Below are 17661 nucleotides of genomic sequence, written 5' to 3' on the forward strand. Positions count from 1 at the left end.
AGCCTTGTATTTTGACACTCCCTCTCTTGCACCCTTCAGATCAGCCTTTTTCTGAATCACTTATAGTTCCCTGAACTCATGTATCTCCTCTTACTTCTGGGCCTTTAAATACACTATCTCATATGCCTAAAACCCTAATGTCCCACTCTGCTCAGGCTCCCCCACTCTCCCCAACCCTCACCCCGTCCCCCACCCCTGCAACCTAGCTAACTACTTGTTAGCTAGTGTTCTGGAAAACTTCTCAGCCTCCCTCTCCTTTCAGCCTGCGTTAGGTATCCAAATTGCTTGCCATCATAATGCCCTGTGCTTAACCTGAGAGCATTTATCATTTCATAATTTAAGTGTATGTTTATATAAAATTCTTTAATTCTCCCATTAGAATTAAATTTCTTGAGTCAGCTTCCCCTACTGCCCCACAAATGACTGGCATGTAGTAAGCTCTCAATAAATATTTTTTGGACAAATGAATGGGTTGTGGCAGTGAGATAAAGTTGGCACATATCTGTATTCTTCTGAACTGGCCTCTTTTTCCTCTGTTGTTCCTTCCAGGACCTGGGTTTCAGTGATGAGACATGGGGTATGATGTAACCCGTTTCCAGGGGGATGTTGACGAAGACCTTATCTGTCCTATTTGCAGTGGAGTCTTGGAGGAGCCAGTCCAGGTGAGTCGGGTTCATGGCAGGTTTGGTGAGGCAACAGATGGCAGTGGAGCTAATCAGAAAACATTCTTAGAAAATGGGGCCAATGGGGAAGCCACTGTTGAGGCTCCCACTCCCCACACTCCTGACACATGCAGACTAGAGGTCTGGGGCAAAGGAGCAGGGGTGGTGACACCAGGAACGGGGCCTTCCAGAGTCTGTGCAGAGGCGGACACCGCAGAAGTGCAGCTGGTTCCGAGTTTCTTCGGAGGTGAGGTTTTCATGCTGTAAAATGGTCAGCTATTTGTTTCTGTCCTCTTGACAATAGCTTGGTAGCTTCTTTTTCTCTTCAGGGGCTCTAACTAGGTTCCATCTCCCTTTCCACAACTGAACTTCTGGATTCTGCTAGTAAGTTCTCTCTGCATTTTCATGATGCAGTGTCTCAGGTTATCAGCCTGCTGCTGCTAAGTCGCTTCAGTCGTGTCTGACTCTGTGCGACACCATAGACGGCAGCCCACCGGGCTCCCCTGTCCCTGGAATTCTCCAGGCAAGAACACTGGAGTGGGTTGCCATTTCCTTCTCCAATGCGTGAAAGTGAAAAGTGAAAGTGAAGTCGCTCAGTCATGTCCCACTCTTAGCGACCCCGTGGACTGCAGCCCAGCAGGCTCCTCCATCCATGGGATTTTCCAGGCAAGAGTATTGGAGTGGGGTGCCATTGCCTTCTCCTATCAGCCTGAGGGCCTGCCTACTGTTTAACAGATAGGGAGTGGGGAGCTGTATAAACTGATCTAGTTTCTTCCTGGGATTTATTGGGAGGGGGGAGTTTTTAATGCAGCCATGTACTCTGCATTGTGATATGAAAGCAGCCACCTTCACTAGGTCATTTCTTTACCAGCTTTGAGAGACCAAAGATAATTGTGTCTTCCTGGGGCAAGTGTGAGGAGAAGCTCATGAGTACCAGGCAAGTATAATGAACAAGGTGAATTCTTAACAGTTGTATTTATGGGACATCATTCTGCATGGTCCTTATTGCCTGTACTCTGTAAATACCAATTAATCCTCTGCCACTCCTCTGACTAGGTGGAGATAATACCATGTTCCAAACCCAGACACCAGTCAATGAGGGCTGTGGCCCTTCCCCCACTCACTGCTTATACAAGGCTCCCCTTGATTCTTGGAGTTTATTCTTACTCTCCAGTTGTCAGCTACCCAAAGGAACACAGATGACTGAACTGAATGAAAATCAGAATGCATTCCAGTGACAGCAAGCCCTGGCCCTATCGCCTGCCTTTGCAGCCTGCTGCCAGGTGGCGCTAGTGGTAAAGAACCTGCCTACCAGTGCAGGAGACGTAAGAGATGTAGGTTCGATCCCTGGGTCAGGAAGATCCCCTGGAGAGGGAAATGGTAACCCACTCCAGTATTGTTGCCTGGGAAATCCCATGGACACTGAGGAGCCTGGTGGACTACAGTCCATAGGGTTGCAAAGAGTCAGACATGACTGAAGCAACTTAGCACGCACGCATGCCATTAGAAGCAGATTGGCTGGGTGTGGAGCAGGCTCTCCTCGTGGTGTCAAGAGGTCATGGGGTGTGTCAGTTCCCTCTCCACCCTGGCAGGGCCTTGTCTGTTTTCTGGCACCGTCATTTGAGGTGAGTCACGTGTGGAGAAATCAGTGGCAGTTAGTGACTCTCTGAGACAGAAAATCCTCCCCCACCCACTCAGGCTTTACTGTCTGAGGAGCAAGCCAGGTTAATAGACGCATGTCCAAGGACAGAAAACTTCTGCTAGGGATGCTGATTTCCCTACATCATTTTTTAAAAAATAGATAATAAATTCATATGGTTTAGAAATCAAAACAGTAGAAAAAGATGTATGGTGAAAAGTCTTAATTCATCTTTGTCCCAGTCCACCTAATCCCCTCATCAATAGCCATTTCTATTAATTTGGTATCCTTCCAGTGTGTATGGGGGCAGATACAAGCAAGTGTGAATGTACACATATATTTGCCTACCTTTCTTACACAAAAGTAGCACCTTCTGTATACTTCTGCAGGGGTGGCAGGTTTAGACAGAAAGGTCATGAAAGAGGTTCAACTGAGCTGAGATTGGAACGATAAGGGCCCAGCAAAGGGGAGCAGCAAAAGCAAGAGACAGTAATGAGCAGGGTGGGATGAGGAACAGAGAGAATGCCGGAAGGGCCTGAAGTCAGTGCTGGGAGCATGGTGTGAGGAGAGGCACAGGGCCAGATCAAACAGAATTTTTAAGTCCTGGGCAGGAGTTCGGATTTATTTTAGGTGTAATGGGAAACCACTGTAAAATTTTAAACAGGTAAGGTATATGATCCAGTTTGCATTTCTAAATGATCACTCCAGGTGCTGAATGTAGGATGGATTATAAAGGGGCAAGGTGGAAGTAGGAAGACCAGTTAGAAGACATGATAATTTAGATGAGAGGTGATCACTTGAACTGGGTTAGTGGTAGTACAGATGGAGAAAAGTGGACACACTTAGGATTTTTTTAGAGATAGGGTCTAAGATTTTGAAAAGAATCAAATATTATTTGATTCACTTTCAGTGAAAGTGACAGTTGGATTAATGATGTTGATAATGACTTCTTTTCTTATGAAGCCTTTGTATGTTACAATCTGAGCATTTTGAAGGCAGAAACTGTCTTACCTTTTTTAATTTAACCACGTAGCAAAATGTTTGCCTCATAAAAAAGCACTCGGCGTCATTCATCCATTCATCAACATCTAGTAAGTGCCCGCTCTGTCTGTCCCATGCTGGAGGCCAGAGAATCCTCTCACTTTGCATTATCAAGGAAGTAGGCTGAAATATGATCTTTATGAAACTGAAGAGAATGTGATTCTACAAAAATCTAGACCTGTTTTGGAGCATAGGCATTGCTCCTTGGGACTCAGGGCAACACCTCAGGTTGAGCCTCATAACATAAGAACTTGGGGGAGCTCCCTGGTGGTCTAATGGTTAAGGATTTGGCACTTTCACCGTTGTGGCCCAAGTTCAATCCTTTGTTGGGGAACTGAGGTCTCGCAGCCAAAAAAAAATGAACTTTTGCCGGTAAGTCTCTGCCCCCCTCCCCCCAGTTCATCCCTCAGGACCCATATCAAATTCTGTCCTGTCCATAAATACCTGCCCTGATTGACCTAGACTGGAAAGATCTCACCCTCCTCTGGATTTCTTTGGCCAATTATTGTATATTTGTAATCCAGTTGGCATTTAATAATTGACCACCTTATGTCTCGCGCTCACTGTCCTGGAATGTTATTTATAGTTCTTGTTGTTATATAACTTTTTACTTGTCTGATGTCACAATCCATTTGGAATCTTGAGCACAGGAAACACATCTGAAGCCTTACCCATCGTAGATCTCACTGTTGCCGTGACCCCAGGGACCTCTGGCGCTGGAAGCTGCACAGCGGCTTGATCGGCTTTGCAGAGTTATTGTCCCCAGGCTCCTGGCTCCGCTAATTCTCTTGTGTCCCCTTTGCCCTGCTTTCACTTCTTCCAGGCCCCTCACTGTGAGCATGCTTTCTGCAATGCCTGCATCACCCAGTGGTTCTCTCAGCAGCAGACGTGTCCGGTGGACCGGAGCGTTGTAACGGTCGCCCACCTGCGCCCAGTACCTCGGATCATGCGGAACATGCTGTCAAAGCTGCAGATTGCCTGCGACAACGCTGTGTTCGGCTGCAGTGCTATCGTCCGGCTTGACAACCTCATGTCTCACCTCAGTGACTGTGAGCACAACCCCAAACGGCCTGTGACCTGTGAACAGGGCTGCGGGTAAGAGTCCTGCCTTTCTTCTGCCCACAGAGAGGGGCCTTCCCGTTTATACCCATCTGTGGACCTCCCACTCCCTGCTGAAGAGGTCTCCTGTGTGCATAGGCAAGGAGTGCTCTTGGCCTCCCTGGCTCCCCGCTCCAGGATCTGTTTTGTGCTGCTTTCCGAGCTACAGTCTTTGTCCTCTTGCTTTAGTAAGAGAAGGGAGACCGCTTCAGCAATCTGTGTGATACCACTAAAGACTGATTTACTTTATTCCTCCCTTTTGTCCAGTACTACTTCTCTTTGTCAGATTCACTGCTCTAATTTCCAGGCCTCTCATGTTACCTCTGGTCCTATTTTGTCTTTCTTTGGGGTGTAAGATATTTGATTAAATACCGATAGCTGGGGCTTTGAATCTAGGGCTTCTCAGAAGGAATGAGTCCACAGGCAGAATCTGTAGGAGGAACGCAGAGCCACGTGGGAGATAAAACACTGTCTCGGAGAAGGAAAGAGGCCCAGAGGAAGAAGACAGCAAAAGGATATGGTGGGTGGGGGAGCTGGGGAGAAGGAAGTGAAGGCAGTAAACAAGAGAATGTTAGAAATGAATGAATGTTAGTAATTTCCGGTAGAGAAAAGCCCTCTTAGCAGTTACCTGCCTGTGCCACATATCTCATTGAACGCTCCTGTCGTGTTCTTTTCCCACCCTGGGTGGCAGCCTGGAGATGCCCAAAGATGAGCTGCCAAACCACAACTGTATTAAGCACCTGCGCTCAGTGGTACAGCAGCAGCAGACACGGATTGCAGAGCTGGAAAAGACCTCAGCGGAACACAAACACCAGCTGGCGGAGCAGGTAGGGCCTGGAGAACACAGAGTGTGTGCCCGTGGTTGATAGGCACGGATGTGAGCGGCGGATCTGTGCCTGTGCTTATGAGCCTGGTTAGTGGATACCCTGCCTATGCATAGCAGCGAATCAGACTGGAGCTCTTCTTGTTCCTCATTATCCCATCAGTGACATTCATTTATTTACCATTTATCAAATGCCTTCCCTTGGAGGCACTTTGCTAAGCACTGAGGGTACAGCTGGGATTGATACAGTTGTATCCCTGTCTTCATGAACCTTCCAGTCTGGTTGTTCCTCAGACCTCTCGATTTCCTTCATTTTGTCTTTCATCCATTGTCTGTCTTAACCATTATCCCTTGTTCTCCTTCCCTCCGACAGAAGCGAGACATTCAGCTGCTCAAGGCATACATGCGTGCAATTCGCAGTGTCAATCCCAACCTTCAGAACCTGGAAGAGACCATTGAGTACAACGAGATTCTAGAGTGAGTGTCATTCAGGATGTGGAATCCTCATTCCATGTCCTGACACTGAGCCCTGAGGAGAGAAGAGCAGGGAAGTGGCAGAGGGGGAGGGTAAGAAGAGGGCTGGGCTGGGGCCACTGCTCCTCAGATGATGGGATGAAGAACACGAGGCGGAAGAGAAGGGGATCACCTTCAGCCCCAGTACAGGATCTCATATTTTTGGTGGATGGAAGGGAAAGCTTACCCAAGAGTTAGGTGGGTACCCACATGCACAAAACCCTGTGTTAAACGAGAAAATATTGTCCCTGTCTTCAGGGAGTTTACAATTCGGAGAAGAGAGTGCAAAGATCCAGGAAAGTGATCTAAAATGTGGCAAAAACAAGTGAAGTCTAAGATCCCTTTCAGTTCTGGAGTTCTACATAGTTCATAGACTAAACTGTGAGTCAGTTTATACAGTGCTGCAAGGGACACAGAATAGAGGAATAATTGCTTCATTCGGTATTCATTTTTGTTGAATACTTACTACCTGCCAAGGCACCATGTGCTAAGTATTGGAATTTTCAGGGGAAACAACAGGAACCCTACACTTGTGGGGTTTAATCTGGTGAGGAACACGTGCTGACACTCAGATGGGACCACCTAGGGAAAGATCTGGAGTTTCTGAACCAATGATGGAAGGAAAGAAGGAGGAATCAAGTTAGGCTGAGGGCAGAGCAGGCAGTCGTTACTATTAGGAGGAAAGCCAGTGCAGAGAAAGGGGCTGACCTTCACTGACCCCCTCCAACTCCCTCCACACAGGTGGGTGAACTCCCTGCAGCCTGCACGAGTGACCCGCTGGGGCGGCATGATCTCCACCCCTGACGCTGTGCTCCAGGCTGTCATCAAGCGCTCCCTGGTGGAGAGTGGCTGTCCTGCCTCTATTGTCAATGAGCTGATTGAAAATGCCCACGAGCGGAGCTGGCCCCAGGGTCTGGCTACGTTAGAGACAAGACAGATGAACCGGCGTTACTATGAGAACTACGTGGCCAAGCGCATCCCTGGCAAGCAGGCTGTTGTCGTGATGGCCTGTGAGAACCAGCACATGGGTGACGACATGGTGCAGGAGCCTGGGCTCGTCATGATCTTTGCGCATGGCGTGGAAGAGATATAGGAGATCTTGACGGGCTCTCTGGAAGAGATGAAAATCTGAAGATCCTGTCACTCCAGCAGCAGGGCCCCAAGTCCTCCCCACTTTCCTTAATACTGTGGCTTACCCTGGAGCCACACGTGTCCCAGCTGTGCCACCACTGAAGGGGGCCGCAGGGCACTCTGCTCAGCCTTTCAGGTGGGAAACCCAGATTCCCTCCTTTTGTCTAATTTCTTCCCCCAAGATGTCTGTAAATTTTCCACCTGATTGGGAAAGTCCCCATCTCTATTTCTGTTTTCCTGCCTAGGGTCCCTGGTTCCAGATATTTTCAGAAAGCACAAAGATACTCGTTTTTGATAGAGGATCAGGATGGAGTGAGGAATCGCTAACTGTTCCCCTCCTCCAAAACCTGGGAATCCAGATGAGGCAGGTCTGTTGACTCTGAACAGCACTTAGAGGACAGCTGTGGGGAGCAGACATCCTGAAGACATGGTAGAGTGGAACAAAAGCCTAGAAATAAATAATGAGGCCAGTAGGCCATCGCTGGCGGCCCTTAAGAGAAGACTGGACCTCGGTGCCAAGCAATACCCCCAGGCCACTTAAAGGTGTGGGCTCCTGCCGGGCCTGCGGGTGTACAGTTGGGGATGCCGAATATTTTCAGATGAGCTCTTCTTTCCTACACTTTCTCATGGTTAGGCAACGACAGGGTTGGGGGTGAGGGGTTAGTTTCCTGGGGTGAATGTGCTCAGCAAGAAGCAGGTTGCTGGCTTCTGCTGCAGTTGGGTGGGTGCTGCCTCCGTGGCACGGGCCATAATAGCCCCCTAGACCCCTCGCCAGTCCTGTGATTGTAACTAGTTATTTTGATAACTTTCTTTCACTCTTTCCCTCCCACTTTTTTTTTTTTTTAAGAAAGGCCTTATTATGGCTACCCCACTTTTCTAGCCCAGCCATGTTGTCGGCAATTTAATTTATTTACCTTTTTTTTTTTTTTAAGAAAGGAAAAAGAAAAAAAAATTAACAAAACAGAAAACTTTTCTTTTGCTGTTCCTGTTGTGGGGATTTTTGGATAGGGTGGGACAGGGCTGAGGTCTTTTATATTTTTCCTTTTCAGCACAACCTTTGGCTTTAATATAGGAAGGGCCATGGGAGCCCCTGGCTGAACTGAAGCCTGCCCCAAGCCTCCATAACCCGTCTAGGATGAGGCGCTTCCTCTATTCCAGTGATTGATATGACCGTCCAGCATCACTGACTGTGCCCTAGAGAATTGTGCTCCCAGCCTCTCCAGGGTCTCATGGTAAAACTCTGAATTTAATTTTGAAGAAATCCTACCCGCCACCAGCCCTACCCCAACACCCAGTTTCCTTGCAGATATATAGCTGGGTTCTAAGCTTCACCAGGCAAGACGGGATGGAAATCCTGTCACTGAGTACAGGCTGTGCTGTCTCACCCATACCCGCCATGGCCTTCAGCTCCATTTCAAGCTGCCCAGGGCATTCCTTCATCCCTGGGGTGACCAGCGGAGTAAGAGAAGGGGAGGGGTAGTGGGTGTGATTATCTTAATATGCAGGTGAGAGAGGGGCTAGAGGAAGATGGCCATAGGACAGCTTGGACTTTTATCCCAGGCCAGCTTGCTGTAGGTCTGGGTAGTTGGGTCATGGCTGCACTGGGACTGTGGGGACGAGAGGGACACAGCTTGAAGGCGGTGAGGAACAGTCATATGTTCCAGCTCCGGGACGTTGTGCTCAGGAATTTGAAAACGCTGCTATACTTAGTCTGGTTACTACACTTCTTCCACTCCCCTCGGCCCCTGCCTGCCTTACCCAGGCCCATACCCTCCTGTTATCACCTTCACAGACAGCCAGGAAGCTCAGTTAAGGCTCCCCTACCCTTTGCACTAGTGTCTCTGCAGGTCGCTGGTTGTGTTATACATGTGCTGTTTCATGGTATTGACTGCACTAATAATAAATCTTTCACTTGGCTCTCTCAATTCTTAATTCGTATCACTCCCCTCCTGGAGGTTCTCCTCTGCTTTGGCCTTTCTCTACCTTAATTCCGACTTCTTCCTTGTTCTGTAACTGACTCTTCGTCTTTGGGCTGACCTCTGTTTTAGGAGGATGTCTGTCTGGAAGGAGTGTACGTACCCTCCTACGCCCTTCCCTCCTGTCTCCTGTTCTGTAGAGCTGAAGCACTCTTGCTAGTGACCTGGACTGTGTTATTTTTAGTTTTCCTTTGCTCCAAATCCATGTCTTCCCAAGGTGCTCTGGGATTTGGGGACACTTTCTGTAGGTGATACACAAGTACCTTTCCCCTTGTCCCACTAACACCTTTGCTTTGGAATCTGGATTCTATGGCAGGCAGAGAAACCTCGACCTAACCAAAAAAAGTAAACGAGGAAAGGAACCTGGAACGACTGTGCCTGCTGTGATTGTCAAACCCGATAAACCCTTCTGTAGGCATTTGGTGCCACTTTCTCCCTGTCATGAGAAAAAAAAAAAATTGTTTACCATAGTACTGTGTTTTAAATTTGTTGAGCATTTGCTGTGCATCTAATATAAATCTAATAGTACTGTAGACACTTTAGAGGGGCAAAAAAAAAGCATAAGAACATTCCTGTGCCCACGGAATCTACTACACTTTCATATACACAAGATCTGATTAGAAGATACTGATAAGCACATCATGGTATAGACCACAAGTGGCAACATATATGCGCTAGTGACAGCAGTAGTGCTTTTTTTAAGTTTCTTTAAAATTATGTTTAGAACCTGCTTCTCATTCTTTTGAATGTCATGAATGATGCCAAATCTTTTAGGGTAGGCCTGGTTTTTGGAAACAGTAGTCACTGAATGTCTATTTTGCAAGAACTCAACTAGGGTGGGGCTGGGGCTGGTGGTTCATATAGCAAAATGGCACCTACCTTCACAGAAGTTACTCCCTGATAGAGATAAATGTTTAATCAGGTCAGTTGCTCGGTCATGTCCAACTCTGCAACCCCATGGACTGCAGCATGCCAGGCTTCCCTGTCCATCACCAACTCCTGGAGCTTGCTCAAATTCCTGTCCGTCGAGTTGGTGATGCCATCCAACCATCTCATCATCTGTTGTCCCCTTCTCCTCCTGCCTTCAATCTTTCCCAGCATCAGAGTATATAATAAGACATCGTAAACGTGGAAAGTGGATCTTGCCACAAGCAGTATGTGAGCAGAGTGAAGATAAAGCCATGGGTTCCAGGAAAGACTTTCCCGGGAGATGTGGTATCTTGTTCTAGATCAGAGGTTGGCAAACCACAACTTGTATCTTGCTGCCTGATTTTGAAAAAAAAAAAAAAAAGTCGGATCGGAACATAGCCATGCCCTTTATGTTTATGTATGTTGCCTCTGGCTGCTTTCAGGTTGCAGCAGGAGAGCTCAGCACCTGCCATAGAACTGTGGCAGGACCTAAAACGTGTGCTACTTGGTCCTTTATAGAAAATGTGCCAGCTTATTTTAAGGTCAGGAGAATGGGCGGGGAAGTAAAGAGGGTTGCTTGTTTTAAATTTTTTTTTTTTTTTAAGTATATGCCTTTGAAAAATCAGAATTTTTCTGCATTGTCAAAATAACAAATGCTTAAAATTAACAATGTATTCTTAATCTAATACAAACTTATATTCACAGTTCCCCAATTGTCCTAAGAAAAATACTTTTAGAGCTGATTACTGTCCAACCTGGATCCAATGGAACCATGTGGTTACACCAGGTTATGTGTTTTAACTGTCTGGATTCCTGAAACAACCTCTTTTTGGTAACATTAATTTGTTGAAGAGAATAGGGTCAGTTGTCCAGAGAGTGGTCTTTTGAATTTGACTCCTTCTTCACAATGTCTTTTAAGTTATTCTTCAAACCGCTATTTTTCCTAAACAAGATTAGATCTGGAGTCGGAGAGATTCTGTTTTTTTCTGTCATGCCATGTGGCTTGTGGGATTTTAGTTCCCCAACCTGAGATTGAACCCAGGCCCTCAGCTGTGAAAGTGTGGAGTCAGAGCACTACCAGGGAATTCCCTGGAGTCAGGGAAGTTAACCAGTTCTGGGAATAAAAGGCATCTCATGGGAGATGTTCTTTACGTTGTGTAACATTAGAACATAGGCCCTGTTGTCACACTATTACCCTGATCTCATCACTGTATGCTTCCATTGAGAGGTTTTTGAAGCTGGCTAGGTGACAAATATGTGCCCCGAGAGAAGGGCAGCTGGCAGTACAGATCTGATTGGTTACTGCTATACAAGAATAGGGACTCAGCACTGCTCTTATGATTTTTTCAAAAACTTGTGGACATCCTAATGTTTATGCTAAATGTCACAACTTTTAAATGCTGGCTCAATTTTTTTAATGTGGGCCAAAGAAAAGCATGGTTCACCAGAGTTTTCAACCTCTGTTTTAGGCTGAAATAATAGCATGAATAAAAACAATTGGAAGTGAAGGATATGTTGAAGAAGGAAGAATTGTGATCTGAAGCATGCTGCTGCTGCTGCTAAGTCGCATCAGTCATGTCCGACTCTGTGCGACCCCAGAGACGGCAGCCCACCAGGCTCCCCCGTCCCTGGGATTATCCTGGCAAGAACACTGGAGTGGGTTGCCATTTCCTTTTCCAATGCATGACAGTGAAAAGTGAAAGTGAAGTCGCTCAGTCGTGTCCGACTCTTAGCTACCACATGGACTGCAGCCTACCAGGCTCCTCCGCCCATGGGATTTTCCAGGCAAGAGTACTGGAGTGGGGTGCCATTGCCTTCTCCGATCTGAAGCGTAGAGTTTGTTGAAAGAAGTAATGGAAGCCCAAAAGTAATTTGGGGCTGATTCCTGGAAAGCTTTGATATGGCAGGGAATTTGGACATTAGTTTTACAGGTAAGTTCTTGAGAAGTGACTTGCAATTCATGGTTCTAGTGATGATGGAAAAAGAACGAAAACTGGATGACAACATTAGTAAGCTTTGCACTAATTCACATGAGAGGATTAGAGCTTGAAATAGACCAAGAAAGAGGACAGAGGATAGGAGAAAAATCAACAGGTAACTGACCTTGGTAACTGGACTCACTCAGCCAAAATTTATAGCATAAGTGTCAAGTGCTAGATGGGGTTCTGCGCATTTGAGATATACAAATAATTGTATATTCCTTGAAAGGAATTTGAAGCTTGGGTGACATAAACTTGAACAAATAATGGCAAATACAGAATAGCATACTGCTAATAGGTAAGTTTAATGCTATGGGACAATGAGGAGGAAAGGGGTCAACTCCCTACCCTACCCTGATGGGATGCAGGAGGGAAGGCTTCCCAGGAATCACTAGAGCTGAGTTCCAAATAGGATCAGATATTGGCAGTGAGGAAAGGGACTAACAGTCAGATTGAGCATGTATTGTGAGTCATGAGCTAAATATTAAGCATCTAGTCATCCCAGCAGTTTTATAAAAAGATTATCATCATCACTTTCTATGTGGGGAAACTGAGACAAAGGACAAAGTTCATGTAGCTAATAATCAGAACTGGGGGACTTCCCTGGCAGTCCAGTGGTTAAGAATCAGCCTTCCAATGCAGGGGGCATGGGTTCAATCCCTGGTTAGGGAACTAAGATCCCACATGCTGTGGGTTGTGGCCAAATTTATCTTTTAAAATAATAAGAAGAACTAGGATTTGAACCCAGAATTCATTCCAGAGCCCTGAGTTGCTAACCAGCGCACATAAAAAGGGGCACTTAACTAAAGATGAGTCACAGATAAAGACTGAGGTTTCTAGTCTGAGTGAGAGGACATGTCATTAACCTGAATAGCGAGGAGATGAGCAGGTTTGAAGAATGAAGTAATGAGCTCATTTGGGGAAAAATGGGTTGGAAGTGCTTCCCCATAGAGGGAGTTGGCTAGAAAACAGAAATGTGGGTCTACAGCTTAAGAGCAAAAAGTTAGGGTTAAAGATGTGGATTTGGGAATTATCAAGAAATTCCAGGAATGATAGCAGCCACTAAAGGAGAGAACAGAGGCTAAGAATTTGACCTTAGGGAATTCCAGAAGTAATCTGGAACAAAATCTGGAAAAAAAGATGCATGATAAAGGTGGCTAATGTTTCAGCTTTTTTTAAAGTAATTTTGAAGTAATCAATCATTTAAATGTGGCTTGTAAACTAGCCATGAAGGAGCTCCAGAAATGTTCTATGCAATGATAGCATTCCTGAAATAAGTGTAGGTTGAGATCATTTCGGCTTGGGTCCTCTAATGATTTGTTTTACTGGATAAACTACAGAGATTCAAGCCTTGTAACATCTGGAACAAGTTGACAAATTGGAAGGAGATAAGTTCCTGCATGTTCGATTTCCCCACATTAGCTTTTTAGTCACATAAAAGCAAATTTGATTAAGATCTAAGAATCTGCAGCTTAAAAAAAAATCAGTATAGGGTAGAATTAGCTAGTCATTGGTTTTAAGGTGAGGAGACAGAAGGAACTTCAAGAGAGAAAGAAGAAATGAGGCTGTGACTTAGACATCCAGCCCATTTAGATTGGGGCTATCTTACTGGAAGGATACAAGGATTAAAAAAAATGGGTGATTTAGGCAGGGGATATTGATAATAGGAGAATGTGTTTGAACAGATGGGGCACTGAAATTCCTAGATGAGATTAATATGATGAAAGCAGTGCTTCAGAGATTTTTAAGTGTGGTGAAACTGGGGCACCTGGAAGGCCACTGTAACAGCGTGAAATGGATGGTATGATGGAGGAAGCAATGGTTGGTGAATGATGGATATGGCAGAAAAGAAAATGCCTGATAATTCTTAAGGTTGGAAACTAGATAGAATTGGGAGAATAGTATTAACAAATGAAAAAAGTTGAAAATGTGATTCAGGGAAGGAAAAAGTTTTGTGTTTTAGGTGACATTAGGTCAGCTATGCAGATATATAGGCAGCTAGAGATATGGGGCTTCCCTGGTGACTCAGCAGTAGAGAATCTGCCTGTCAAGCAGGAAATGCAGGTTCCAACCTCAGGCTGGGAAGACCCCTAGAGAAGGAAATGGCAACCCACTCTAGTACTCTTGCCTGGGAAATCCCATGGACAGAGGAGCCTGGCAGGTTACAGTTCTTGGGGTTGCAAAAGAGTCAGACATAACTTAGCGACTAAACAACAAGGCAGCTTGAGATACAGGATCATGATGTGGCTGAAAGTTCATGCTTGGAATAGTGGTTTGGGGTTTCTGGCTTGGGAGGAGGAGAAGAGCAAAGCTTTTGTAGAACTTCACAGAAGAAGGAAGAATATAAATGAGATGGAGAAATAGTGTTCTAAGAGAAAAGCAAGAATGTACAGTGTCTCTCAAGCCCAGTAAGAAATCAATGGCTTCAAACATAGCAAAGTTTTCTACCACAGGGTATTAAAGATAGCATGGAGCCAGAGGCAGAAGGTCTAGATTTAAAAACAAAAAACAGTAGACAACATGATGATTTGGAAGTGTCAAGTGAAGGCATTGTTTTGCTTGTCCTGAGTTAATGAAGGATTGAATGAGTAGAGTAGGAGAATTTTAATCTGCTATGAAAGGCTATTCTTTAGGAGGTTGAAATGAGTGGGGCTTGCAAGCCTAGGTGCAGTAGGTAACTTCAGGGCAGAAGAGCAAGGCCAAATATTGACTCAGAAATTAAAGAATGCCAGTGGGTAGAATATAATGAATATGTAAGAATAGTGAGAAAGGGGGCTTGATTATGAAACACAAAACAGGACAGAAAGATAAGATTTGTTGGGATGGAAGGGTGAAGAAATTGTGATGGGCAGTGGGGATGGTAAAATTTTGAAATTCTCTCTTGTGCATGGCAGTTCAAAGTCTTGGCCTCTCACTTCCAACACTACAAGGAAAGCATTTCAGAATGAAAAGTATTATCTCAATTACCAAACAATCAACGAGCTTATTCTGGATCCAGATCCTCCATTTTGTAAACCATGAGGCCTCCTTCTCCTCACAACATAGTTGTCTGCTGCCCTCTGCTGGTCAATTTTGATCTTGGATCTTCAGATAATTAAATTTGAAAGCATGCGCAAAACCAGGATTTGGTAGGAAGTCCAGTAGAGAACCTATTAGATTATATTAATTCAGTACATTTTTTTTTAATCACATCTATGTCTAAAGCCTAATAGAGGAGGTGCAAAAAACAATAAAACACACAGTCCTAACTCTCAAGAAGCTCTCACGCAGTCCAGTGCCTGAAGATTAAAATATGTACACATGTTAAAAAAAAAAATCCATGTACTCAAAAAGATTTTTTTTGGAGTGGCTTAAATGTGCCAAGAGTGTATATTCTACAAGGGAAGAAAGATTTCACATAGTAAGATAAGGGAATAGGATATGGGAGTGACGAGTGGTTAGGGAAGACTTCCCAGGAGAACCAACATTTAATGGAAACTGAGAAGAAAGTGATGATGAGAGATGATTTCAGGCAGAGAACAGTATGAACACAGACAAATATTATACCAGGAACTAAAAGAATACCAGTGGATGAAATGTAGTGAATATGAAAGAGTGAGAAGAAAAAAAAAGGAACCATGATAGGGTTTAAGGTCCCTGGCCACAGTGTGGATGCTTTAAATAATAGCAGTGTGGATAGACCACAGTGTAGATGCGTTACATATACCAGCACATGCAGTCCTCACAGGAAGGCTCCAGCAAGGGGTGGGGGGCCAGCCTGCACTCAGTTCTGAGAAAAGTAGACACAGTCGAGACTATTTAGGAGGTAGAATAAATATAACTTATTTTAATTAAATTTTGCAGAAGCACATAAAAGGAGATGCCTTGAATACAACCTAATGGATGGTAATGGTTGACTGATAGGTTCTAGCTGTTGTAATCAAGAACCTCAAAGAGCAGGTAAAGAGACATGCAGGATGGAAAGTATGGGGGGATAGTGGTATGGTTGGGGGAGGCAGTGGCAAGGAAAAAACAGCATAAATGGAGAGAGCAGCATGAGATAGATATATCTGATATGCAAGCAGAGTTTGCTTATGAAACTCTGCTTGTATATCTCATGAAACAGCATGAGAATGATAGAAAGGTGGGAAACTCCGAAAAGAAATGTGTAAAAAACTCTATGGATTACCTTTGAATCCCTGCCCTCTGGGGAATCTTATTGGGGATGTGGCTGTGCAAGAAATCAAATACAAAGAGAACATCCTCAACAAGAATCCTAGATATTCCCCACAGTGAGAAAGTGGGAAGAGAAAGAACCAGGTGAGGTGAGTACAGGAGGGTTGGAGAAGGATCAGGTAATTCCCTAGCTAGGAACTTGGAACAAGGAGAATTTAGAACACTACCTGGCACATAATAAGCACACGATAAAAAGTGAGTTATCTTCGCACACTCTGGCTCCAGCCAGATTGGCAGTGTTGATGTTTCAATAGATCATTCCCCACAAGCTCTGTGATCCCTGAGACGTAGCACCTGAGGGAAATCCCAGTGAGAGAACGCCTTGTTTCTAGGATCTTCACGGTACAGAGACCTACAAGATGTGACGTCTGGTCATTAAATTCAGAGGTGCCCTCTTTATCTGGAAACTCCAGTTTTTACTATTAAAAGCACAACTAGCATTCACATTCCCGAACAACACTTAACCGTTCTTGAACCAAATCTTTGGCTACACCCTCGCGAAAGAATCAAACAAGGTACGTCGAAACTCTGCTTGCAAACCTGAAGTTACAGAATTCTCTAAGTGCTTTGTTATCCTAGCAGCCAATACAGTTGTACATCATTAAACGCTTCTTGTGGTCACCCTCAGCCCCCTTCTTCCCCCAAATCCAGGGGTGAGACCTTCTGGCTTCTGTTTCCGATACAGAAAGGGAAAGGCACGAAACACACGTGGAAGTCAAGAAGTTTCCTTCACACACACCCTGAAAAAAAGCGGCCGTCACGAACAGGATTCGAACCTGTGCGGGGAAACCCCATTGGATTTCGAGTCCAACGCCTTAACCACTCGGCCACCGTGACTTCCAAGACCGCCTTTCACCGAGCACTTACAGAAAGGGTCTGTACAACGACCCGGAGCGAGTGGTGGCAACGGGAAGCTGGGCCAAGCCCAAACACACAGCCTGTGACCTCCTCACATTCCGCTCCTTACCTCTGCCTTCACGCCGCTCAAAGGAAAAGAGTCGGGTGGATCGGGTGACCCAAGGAGGAAGGGTCTCCCGCCCCACGAAGATGAGGGTCTCAAGGAGCGCAAAGCTGTTTAGGAGGCATTGGCGAGGCCTGCAGAGGAAAGCAGTTGGAGAGGAGGGGCTGGGTCCCCGGGGTGGCGGCTAGGGGACTCCTCGGGTTACGGAGTGAGACCTGGGACAAGGCGTTAGGGGCGAGGGAGGCTCAGGAGTTTAAACGGGGCACTCCTGGGGATGGATGACAGGAGGAAACTTCTTGCGGAAGCGGGTCCAGGGCTCCTCGGGATTAGGGGCTTTGTGGGGTTAAGAAATGTGCAAGGTGAGGACCACTGAGGTCTGGGCTGGGGGTTCCTCAGGCGACCGGCATCCCCCTGGGGTAGGATAGAGACGTACCCCACTCCACCGGCTGAGAGGCAAGAAAAGACTTCAGGTCAGGTAAACGGCGATCTCTGGGGAGTGTGCGCCCCCTCCAGGAAGCAGCTTCCTCCCCAGAGCTCCGGCCGCGGCCGCCGCCGCCAGGGAGGCCGCCAGGGTCCGCCCCGCGCCAGGCGCTCCGCCGCCACCGCGTCCGGCCGACCGGCAGGGGGCGCTGCGCGGGCCGGGGCCGGCCTAGGCGGCGGGAGGCGGCGGGAGGCGGCGGCCGCGGCGGCTGGAGGCGGCGGGAGGCGGGCGGA

The 17661-nt window shown here is 46.2% G+C and overlaps 1 protein-coding gene, 1 long non-coding RNA gene and 1 other non-coding gene across 5 annotated transcripts in view; 1 reads left to right on the top strand and 2 right to left on the bottom strand.

Annotated features, from left to right (window-relative positions):
- Positions 1 to 9313, top strand: part of RNF41 (ring finger protein 41) — a 27894-nt gene extending 18581 nt beyond the window's left edge. For 2 of the 3 annotated variants that reach the window (XM_052639408.1, XM_052639406.1), the window contains 5 exons: positions 550 to 662; positions 4166 to 4437; positions 5132 to 5267; positions 5637 to 5740; positions 6518 to 9313. In XM_052639408.1, coding sequence (XP_052495368.1) covers positions 573 to 662; positions 4166 to 4437; positions 5132 to 5267; positions 5637 to 5740; positions 6518 to 6869 — 954 coding nt within the window. In that variant the 5' untranslated portion in view covers positions 550 to 572 and the 3' untranslated portion in view covers positions 6870 to 9313. The remainder of the gene's footprint in view (positions 1 to 549; positions 663 to 4165; positions 4438 to 5131; positions 5268 to 5636; positions 5741 to 6517) is intronic. The other variant, XM_052639409.1, reaches the window with a different exon arrangement.
- The window catches only part of LOC128047294 (uncharacterized), a 23360-nt gene extending 6278 nt beyond the window's left edge, over positions 1 to 17082 (bottom strand). Inside the window, exons 1-2 of the long non-coding RNA XR_008199333.1 lie at positions 16954 to 17082; positions 9763 to 10149 (exon numbers count right to left, since the gene is read on the bottom strand). This is a non-coding gene — a long non-coding RNA (uncharacterized LOC128047294). The remainder of the gene's footprint in view (positions 1 to 9762; positions 10150 to 16953) is intronic.
- On the bottom strand, positions 16742 to 16823 carry TRNAS-CGA (transfer RNA serine (anticodon CGA)). Its single transcript has one exon. It is a non-coding gene; the product is annotated as a tRNA-Ser (tRNA).
- Positions 17083 to 17661: the final 579 nt, after the last annotated feature.

This window comes from Budorcas taxicolor, chromosome 5 (genome assembly GCF_023091745.1).
Source record: "Budorcas taxicolor isolate Tak-1 chromosome 5, Takin1.1, whole genome shotgun sequence".
In the NCBI taxonomy this organism is placed as follows: Eukaryota; Metazoa; Chordata; class Mammalia; order Artiodactyla; family Bovidae; genus Budorcas; species Budorcas taxicolor.